We start from the raw sequence: 10,387 nt of genomic DNA on the forward strand, positions 1-10,387 counted from the left end.
TAGGAGCAAAGTGTTTTCATTTCTTTGGAATTTTGAAACAGCCCCCATGAACTTATTTATCTAGGGAATATCCACAGTCATGGATTTCCCAGAGCCAAGTGAAACTGAACTGTAAGGCAGGATGCTCTGGTAGCCTCATAACTTTGTAATTTATTTCTCTAAGGAAGCCTGGGGTTCTCTTATAGACTGAGTACATTCCATACTTTTTAAAATTTATGCCTAGTAGACTGAACATCCCTTGTTGTAGCACTCTATCACCAAGCTTCTGTGAAACCTAGATCAGCCTCTGAAATCAAATGGAACATTTTCCATTATTGATTAGGCATAGAATCCACTTTGTTAAACTAGTTGAGGGTAATAAGAGACATTTGAGTCATTAATTGAGAAGATGACAGGTCTCTAAATGTGACTACTGTCTTTCACTGGGTCAGCTATTATTTATTCAGTAGAAGAGCCTTTTAGTTTAAAAGTATATGGAGCTTTTTTTGTATGATTGGAAAAAAAAGAAGAATGGATATGTATTTGCAATTTTTAAATTAGATCAAGGAGGTTATATTGCTTGGTTAGAAAACTGCTACTGAGAATAAGGTTCAACCCAAATTGAAGCAAATTTTACTATTTCACAGTCCCAGTTTCCTCCTGTAATTGTGACTCCCTGAAGCCCAATTTCATGCTTTTTGATTTCTAGAGGGACAGATTTCATACAGAAAGGACAGCAAATCAACTGTTAGGGTGGGAATAGACTTTATGATTCACAGATTTGCCCAAGAAGTGAGTTCAGTGCTTTTCAAAGTTGATTCTTTTAAATGGTGGTATCTGATTTCAAGTTGCTCTTTTGTAAAACAGCCAATCATTCTGCTAATGCAAATGAGGTACATACACATGGCTGTCTTGCAGAGTCTCTTAACAGGATGCATTGCTTTTAGTCTCGTAGGCTCAAAACAATATTGTTTAATAAAATACACATCTGCTGAATTTACCAGATTATGAGCAAGTTTCAGCAAAAGTTTTCTCTTACTTCATCAGGAACGACAATCGAATGGTTAGAACCAAAGATACCTTTATCAAATCACTATAAAAATGGAGCTGGCCAGCCTTTTGCAACTGAGCAGAGTAAACCAGTGGCAGTCCCAGAAGACCAGTGTGCTGCAGAATCTGGACTATTAACAAGGGTAAGGTAATGGGAAAATAAGGCTTTGGTGTAAAAATCAGGAATCACTGAAAAGGGTCAGTTCTCTTTTCATTGTCAGGGTATGCAAGTCAGCCTAACACCAGAGCAACATTCTTGTAGACTAACTGCACTGACTTTGGAAGAGGTCTGTTGTATAAAACTTGTGCATATTGTACTTTCCAGGTTAAATTATGTACTCTTTTCAGTGTGGGTTTAATTTTGCATGATAAAAAATGTGTTTAAAATTTTAAATTTGCATGTTTTTCTTTTTCTAGAAAATAGCTTTTCTAATACAAGATTATTTTCATATTTATCTCTTACATTTCTTAATTTAACATTATTTACTAGATGTTTAGTATTATATTTACATGTTTAAAAGTTTACTATTAAGTCTTTTTGATAGTAAGCACTTTACCAAACCAAATTTTAAAAGTGTTATTCTATTTAAAATAGCACACTTAGGATTTAATATTTTTCTAAAGTATTATTCATCCCACATTTCTTAGAAGCTAGAGAGTGTTTTATTCTATTCATAGTTCTACCACTGTAGCAAATCATATTGGCTGTTTTGCCTTTTGAGTTCACATCTGTTATTTTTATGGTTATCATAATTACATAGCTAGTTTTATTTTAAGCTTTTTTTACTTGATACTTCTCATAAGCACTGTTCTATGTTATTATGGCCTATATAATTAAAATCCTAAAGCTTTAAATAGCCTATTGAATTTCTAGGTTATTTGTTATTTTTTGTTATTGTAAGTAGCACTAAATCAACTTTTCTACTGTTTTTTTTTTCCCTCCCCTTTATTTGGATTATATCTTTAGGCTATATTCCCAAGTAGAATCGCTGAGTCAAGAGTAATTCACAGTTTATGGTTATTTACATATTACCAAATTACTTCTTAAAAGAAATACATGACACAGGGACTTCAAAGTTGGCAAAGGCCTTGACTTCATGAGGCAGGCAATGGCAGCAGAGTGGGCAGAGAGTGGGCAAGAAAGAAAAAGGAGGTAATGCTTTTTTTCTGTAGCTTTTTGACTAGCTCATTTGTAGAGTCAATCAGTTAGTAAATATTTATTAAGCTATCTAGGATATGACACGTCCAATGTTAAGAATTAGAGGAGACACAAAAATAGAAGACAATTCTTTCACTGAAGAGACTTAGAATCACAGCACATATGCTCTGAAACAATGAGATGATAATATGAAGCAGCAATTTATTTTTCATCTTAACTGATATTGTTTAGACTGTTGGGATATGGGCATTTAAAGAAAGAGATGTACTGAGTAGAGTGGATAAGGAATGCTTTGGAGAGAAAGTGGAATTGGAGTTGGGGTTCGAAAGGAGATAAGATTTGAAGAGAGGAGTAGTGAGGACGCTGAAGATGGGGAGTACCACAAGCAGGGTTACAGAGGCATGTATACTTATTGTGACAAATACTTGATGGGTTTGAATCCACATCTGGTCATTTACTAACATGTGGACCAATTAATTAACCACTCTTAGCTTCAATTTCATCATCTGTAAAGTAGGGGTAATAATACCTTATAAGATTGTTATGAATTGCTAAATGAATTTAGCAGAGCATCTGGTTTATGGAAAATAATCACATGGTTGTTGAATTTTACAAATCCAGATGACCATTCATGTTGCATTTTATGTGGAATGATAACCCCTGGAACACTACTCCATTGCATACAGTGTAAACTGTGGCTTAAGGAACATAAAAATCATGCAGAAGAATTTAATCTTAATGTGATAGATAATAAGGTCACGAGCACGGGGAGAGATGGGGTATGTTTAAGAAGATTGGTGTATGATATGACTTCAAATTAAAGTGTCAGTAGAAAACTACAGAAGTAGAAGTGAAGGCATGAATTGATCACGTGCATTTCAAATGAAAAATTAGTTGGACTTGTGGTTGACTTGTTATAGGGTTGGATCACAGCAGGGTTTTGAGCCTAAATGACTAGATAAAATCGTGGTGCCATACACAAAGCTAGGAAAATTAGGAAGAAAGAACTTTGTGAGCGAAAAGGTTTAGTATGGTTTATGAACATGTTGAAGAAGAAGATATGTGATTGTAAACATATATAAAAAGCAATTGGAAATAATGAAACTAAAGCTCTGGAGAGAGATCAGGCCTAGAGATATAATTTGCAAGTGAAAAGTTATAAACTATAGGTCATATACTCCATTCTTCTAAATGAGAATACAAAGTATGCTGGAGGTCAGGATAGAGGCAGATGTTTGAGGAGGGGCACAGAGGTGGGGAGGAGAGAATTGCTATCTCTGTTTCCAAATCATCTGAAGTGGTGAGTAGACCAAGTATATCACTTAGTATAAGTAGGAAAAAATAAGCACACATTTTTTTTTTAAGTTACAAAACATTAGAGTCCACTCAAGCATACCAGAATAGACCTGAATTTTCAAAAAAATGTTCATACATGCCTTTTTTGAAATATGAGTGTTAATGCAAGCAGGAAATATATGTTATAGTGGTGGAGATTTTGCTGTCAGGTGATGGAAGAAATAAACCCCAGTGAGGCTAGAACAAAGCTCATGGGTCCGTTTTGCCCAAGTTAGAAATCAGAAGGACAAAAAAGGGGGTTCGTATGAGTTGTAGAATATTGGGGTTTCCCTTTGCCATACAATCTCCAAATAGTATGAATGCCTAGAAACTCAGCAGCTCTTGCCACTGCGTTTGCTAACCATTCTGGGTTTGTAGGGATTTTATACATTTGTGCATGTTTGTTTGAATTTTGGTAATGCCTTTTTTTTAACCTTAAGCTTTTCTTTAAGAAAGGAACGATGACCTCTAAGAAGAGGCATTTTAAAACGAAAGAAGAGCTTCCAAATTTTTCCATTCACACCAGACTTTAGAATCAGTATTTGTTAATAGAATTACTTTTTTTTTCTATTCTAATAAGTAATTTGACTATTTTTATAAAAACAAAAACTGTATTCTTCTAAATAGTTTTTCTGCCAGATGTTTTATTTCTTTAATATTATTTTCATTAGGGGAAACTGCAAAGTAAACTTTATATTATCTAATAATGTTAAGGCTATACTTGCATTATTAATGTGTCCTAGGTTCTGACCTCAATGTAATGTGCCTATTCAAAGGGTTGGGGAACATTATTTAATCAAGGCCTATTAGGTTTTTTTCCCAACATTTCTCAAATGAATAATTATTATATTTGGTATCCAGATGTAGACAGGGGTGTGATCAACTTCTCCCCGTTTTATGATGAGTAAACATTGACAAGTATACTTAAACTATATTGTACAACTGATTTAGGGTAGATAACAGGAAATACTTCCTCACAGACTTACTAGCCATTGAAAGGGGGAATTGAGAAAGCCTTTGGGAGTTTCTCCTGAAGTCATAAAAACAGAAGTAATTCTGATTTATACAAACAATAATTATCTATTTAATCTTAACGTGCGGAAATGGACTAGACTGTTACTTGATTTATCAGAATTTGAGCTACTATAAATTTCTTTGGTAGAAGAAAAAGGAAAAAAACAAAGGCAAAAGAATGATTAGAAACCCATTATCCTTTAACTCTGTCACTGTTTTATATTTTGTTGGGAATATGCTGAGAACATTGAGGTCTTGATTTTAAGGCTAATTAGGATTGGCTTCTTTGCCCAGCTTCATAGAACAGGCTATGCGAAGAGAAAATCAAAGGCAGAGACATCTCTAAAAAGGAACATCATTTACTTTTTTAAATCCTCATGACTTAAAATCTAATACAATACCAAAGGCAGTATATTCATATGAAACTCTCTTGCCCAAAGGTAATAAAAAGAAGTACCATTGACAGAGTTGGGACACTGCCCCCATGTAAGCCTGGAAAGTGACATTGATAAGGTTCTCTAGAATCTTGGGATTTGAAACTGTTCTTTGTTATTTAAATAGAAATAAATAAGAATTTAAGTTTCTCATAACCAATCATTTGGAGCTAAGATGCTGTTGAGATGAATGTAAGTATATTCAATTTTCCAAGGGGTTGTTTTATTGATTGATTGATTGATTGATTGAAGAGCTGTGCAGAGAACTTTTTGTGGCATTAAGATGGCATGAGGAGCTACAGGATTTTCATACCTGCACCTAGAATTCTCTTCTACTGCAAGCTTTCTTCCTGACAACTCCAAGAATGAATGAGTAAATATAGATTACAGTAGTTAAATTTGACATGTATAGTCACTTTAAAATTTTACTTTTATTTATAGTTTTAGCTTAAAAATAGGGCAAATATTTAAGTCTCAAAACAAACTGACCTTAAATTATAGCCAGTGATGTTGTTCCCAAGCAGGTGGTCAAAGCCTACAAAGCCAAAGACTCAGATAAAACATTGTCCACTCTTGTTGAAAAAATCATATTTTTATAAAATACATCCATTATATATGTGATACATATAGCAAAACCGCAACATAGTCAATGTCATGATAATGGCTTCACTGAAGGAAATTTATTCCATGGCCAAATGATGGAAGTTATATTTTCAGAAAGGTTGTTGCCTGTCCTCAGATTCACTTAGGCCCAATATATTGGGTTGTCAGAAAAGTCATGACGCATTTTTGCAATGGAAAACAAACAAAAAAATATGTCATGACTTTTCTGACAACCCAATAAATGCCTTCAAGTCTGATGTTTATACTTTTATTCTTAATGGAGATTAATAAGCATTTGTAAGAAGAGACTTTTGTTTTGCATCAAGGAACCTGAAGAAATAAATGCAGATGATGAGGTGGAGGATACTTGTGACAATAAGGAGGATGACCTGGGAGCTGTGGAAGAGCAACGCAGTGTTATCCTCCATCTCTTGTCACAGCTCAAGCTGGGCATGGATTTAACAAGAGTAAGTAATGGGATGAACTGTCTACAGAGATCATTGGGTCAGGACTGCACCTGTGATCGTTAATGTTGTCAGCTTTTTATTCTTTATGAGTTGGTTTCTCAGTCTCTTGATCAGCATTTCTCATTTTCATAAAAAATTTAATTTCTTATTTTCAAAAAAAAATGCCAGCAGGAAGTTGCATAGCAAATGAAGACCTACAGTATTTTTTTTTTCAGTGCAAAATTAAAGGGGCCCATTAGTAGACAGAACTGGAAAAGGATGTAATCCCACAAAACCATGAAAGGCAATTTATACGTCTGCTTTACTCTTATGTGGATGAGTACATTTTGAGTGTTACCTGTAACAGAGGTCAGCAAACATTTTCTGTAAAGGGACAGAAAGTAAATACTTTTGGCATTGTGGGGATAAGTCTCTGTTGGAACTACATAGCTATTATTTGTAGCTATGAAAGTAGCTATATATAATATGTTAGATTGGGCATGCCTTTGTTTCAACAAGACTTTATTTACAGAAACAGGAGGCCAGATTTGGCCCAAAGGCCATAGTTTACAGACTGTGTCTGAATTAACTAGATAATGGGAATCCTTTCACAATATATGTGTATATCTAATCACCGCAATGTATACTTTAAAAAGCTTATAATTTTGTCAATTATATCTCAATAAGACTGGGGGAGGCTAAGTGTGGTCTGAAGACCAATAGCATCACCATCACTTGAGAACTTGGTAGAAATGCAGAATCTCAGCCCCCAGTCCCAGACTTAGGGGACCAGAATCTGCATTGTAATAAGCTCTCCTTGTGGCTCATGTAAACATTAAAATTTGATTAGCACTGATCTACAGTTTTTAATTTTAGACCAATCTTCTCTGGTCCTTGTTTATCTAATTAGTATGTCTTAATTTATTTTATAACAGTCAATCTATGACATTAATTTAAAAAGGCAATCAGGTTCAAAACCTATATACGTCAAATATTTACTACTGTGGGATTATGTACTTTGAATTACTACTGACAGTACTTTGCGTTAGTATGGGATTTCAAAATTGACTTTAGGAAGTGTGTTTCAAATTGAGGTTTTTTTATGCCAGGGAAAGTAGTGAAGGTGTAGATTAAGAGGTTGTTTGATTCCAATGAATTATTCACCTGAAAATATAATTTAAATAGAGAGCATATTGCCTTTTGCATTCTTGTGGAAGCATTTCAAAATCAATAACTTAACTTTTTTCTTTACTTAGACTTACAGTGATTCTGGGAGGGTTTAAAAGTAAATGGATTGAGGGGGTTCCCTTCTGGTTGCTAGATGGGATGCTACACAATTCATGAATTGCTTACTAAAGCCAATTAGATCTTCTAAAAATAAATACATATGTACATAAATAAATAAATACATGGATTGAAATAATAGCCTACTAAGAAGCAGACATTTTAGGAATTAATAAAGAAACCCATTAACCTTTCATTTAGCCTTAATATTTCAGCTGGGAATCATTTCTAGAAATGTTTTCATATTAGTGGTTCAGAAAAGACTATTTATTATAAAATTGGTTAAAATGAATAGTCATATAAGGGATTTGTTTGGTTATTATGATATTTGCTGTCCCTTAGTAGATTTAGGTTTATAAGGCATAATAAGTACAGTTTGGGATTTATGAGGCATAAGAACATTTGAAAATAATGTGCTGTGATAGTAATCCAGATGGTTAAGCTCTCTCTTGGCATGAATAACTATATGGAATAAAGTTTACCCACATTTGTGCCTTGTTAATTAAAAAGATATATACTTCTTTTAATATTTATATATATAATTATTAGCATTAACCAATCATGAGTTATGAACATTCGCATGACATTTAAGAGTGATACTTTTTGAGCAACGTTAAAGAACCTGGTGACTAAACTGTAGTCACATCCCCCTCCCATCTACAGTAACATGAAGACAACAAATATTTATTGAGCCCCTCTTATGTTCCAGACACTACTAGGTACTAGGACTACAGCAGCAAAGAAGATACCCATGTTCCCAGTCTACATGTTGCCAATAAATAACATACATTTTCCCCATTGTTCATTTTGTTCCTTTTTAAACAATATTTTGAATTTAGTATAATTAAACACTTCACAGAAGGTTTTGGAAAATAAAAGGTTAAAAAATCTGTAATTCTACCACCCTAACAGCACAACTCTCACTTTCTAAGATTCCCTTCCAATCTTTCCTCATATAATTATAGTTCATATCTAATTTTGTTACATTTCTTTTTTCAGTTAATATCTTTTCTTTGTGAAATGTGTTATATATGCAAAAGACTGAATAGAATGCATATAAACATTTCAAAGAAACAACAATAAAACGAATATCCATGTACTCACAACTCAGTTAAATTATAGAACATTGTCAGACTTGTTAGCTCTCTGAGTGCCTGTCCCAGTTGTAGTCCCCTACTTTTTTCCTGTATATGTTATAGGGTATATATGTACCCTACAACAATGTTGCTTAGTTTAGAAAAGAGCGAATAGCCAGCATAAGCTTAGCTGTATAATGAAAGGGCTATATTACCATTTATAGAAGAAGGCTCCCAGAATATAAACTAAACAGCCTCTGGCTTCAGCTTTTTATAAATTCTTGAAAAATTTTTAGAAGAGTCCTTTCAGAAGAAATCAGAAGTTATAGTTGTAAATGACTTCTGTGAAATATTCAGGTCACAGAGTGAAAGCATTTGGTGTGAGCCAGATACTGGACATCCAAGCAGGAATGTAGGCACAGGGAGTGAGTGAGCTGCTCAGTATTTATTGCTTCTAAGCCAAACTGTGACCTCAGCAGTAGACTGAAGTGACAACACCTCTGTGGGTAAAATGAGTGTCTTCAGACAGTCCAGACGACGGTGCCATATATTGGTATAGGATTCTTTTTATCCATTGTCTCTGGGCATTTGGTTGGCCTTTTCAGTATGACAACTCGTATTCTTCAGTTCTCTGAAATCTTGAATTATTTCATTGATGATTTTCTCTCTTCCATTTTTTTTTCCTGTTCTCTCTGAAACTTTTATTTCATGACTCTTGGACTTCCTGGTATTGTTTCTCTTCTTTTCTCGCTTTCATTTCATTTTAAGCATGGTTTTTTAAAAATTATTTTTATGAAAAATTTACTTACGTATAGTAGGTAAAAGCACGTTTATTTTTTTAATGAGACCAGATACTTTTGTGACTTTGTTTTTAATACCCATCTATAATGAAATATTTTCACAGAGGCAAGAATAATGTCTACAGATAAACACATTGGATTAAAATTTCCCTTTTTGGTTGATTTTGTTGTTATTGTTGTAGGTGGTGCTTCCTACATTTATCCTAGAGAAGCGTTCCTTGCTGGAAATGTATGCAGACTTTATGTCTCATCCAGACCTGTTTATAGCCATCACTAATGGAGCCACAGCTGAGGACAGAATGATTCGTTTTGTTGAGTACTACCTTACCTCATTTCACGAAGGCCGCAAGGGAGCCATTGCTAAGAAGCCGTACAATCCTATCATTGGAGAAACATTTCACTGTTCCTGGAGGGTGCCAAAAAGTGATGCAGCATCCAGTGTTACTAGCAACTCTTCCATCCAGGCAGTCACAAATCATGCTCCTCTATCAGAGGAGGCTTTGAGCCAGGTGGGACCAGACTGTTACACAGTCAGATTTGTTGCTGAACAGGTTTCCCATCATCCTCCAGTCTCAGGATTTTATGCAGAATGTGCAGAGAAGAAGATGTGTGTAAATGCGCATGTCTGGACTAAGAGCAAATTTTTAGGCATGTCGATAGGCGTGACAATGGTTGGGGAAGGTAAGTAGAATAATTGTTTTTCAATTTTTAATATCAAACTATAATCTTAAGTTTGGGGAAGCAAGATAAATATTACTTATAAATTTGAAATGTTATGTATATTACTTTTCCCCCCTAATTCCTAGTGTGTTCCAGAATGCTGGTGGGAAAGGGGACTTAGCTATGGAAAAATATAAATTTTCTTTTTAACATGATTTTTTTATGATTTTAAATATAAAATGTTTTTATAGTAGAAAATTTGGAAAACTTAGAAAAATATCAAGGAGAAACTAAAAGCATCTCTAATTCCTCCATCCAGAGATGGATCAATTTAGCTAGTATTTTGTATTTTTTCTATGTGTGTATGTTCGTACTTTTATTTTTATAAAAGTTTTATAAAATTAGGAGTAATTCTCTTCATATAGTTTTGTGTGCTGCTTTTTTGCACTGAATGTTCATATTTATAACATTAGAAAATGGTTTTTTGTTTACAAAAAAAGTTTGCCACCTTCAGCTATAAGCTTTTAACATTAACTCTAAGCTCTTC

General features: G+C 34.0%; 1 protein-coding gene across 1 annotated transcript in view; it reads left to right on the forward strand.

The window, feature by feature from the left end:
* The window catches only part of OSBPL11 (oxysterol binding protein like 11), a 117,211-nt gene that overhangs the window by 64,920 nt on the left and 41,904 nt on the right, over nucleotides 1-10,387 (forward strand). Inside the window, exons 7-9 of the mRNA XM_019650883.1 lie at nucleotides 1,027-1,172; nucleotides 5,901-6,041; nucleotides 9,363-9,861. Coding sequence (XP_019506428.1) covers nucleotides 1,027-1,172; nucleotides 5,901-6,041; nucleotides 9,363-9,861 — 786 coding nt within the window. The remainder of the gene's footprint in view (nucleotides 1-1,026; nucleotides 1,173-5,900; nucleotides 6,042-9,362; nucleotides 9,862-10,387) is intronic.

The sequence above is a fragment of the Hipposideros armiger genome, unplaced genomic scaffold, assembly GCF_001890085.2.
Source record: "Hipposideros armiger isolate ML-2016 unplaced genomic scaffold, ASM189008v1 scaffold_8, whole genome shotgun sequence".
Classification (NCBI taxonomy): Eukaryota; Metazoa; Chordata; class Mammalia; order Chiroptera; family Hipposideridae; genus Hipposideros; species Hipposideros armiger.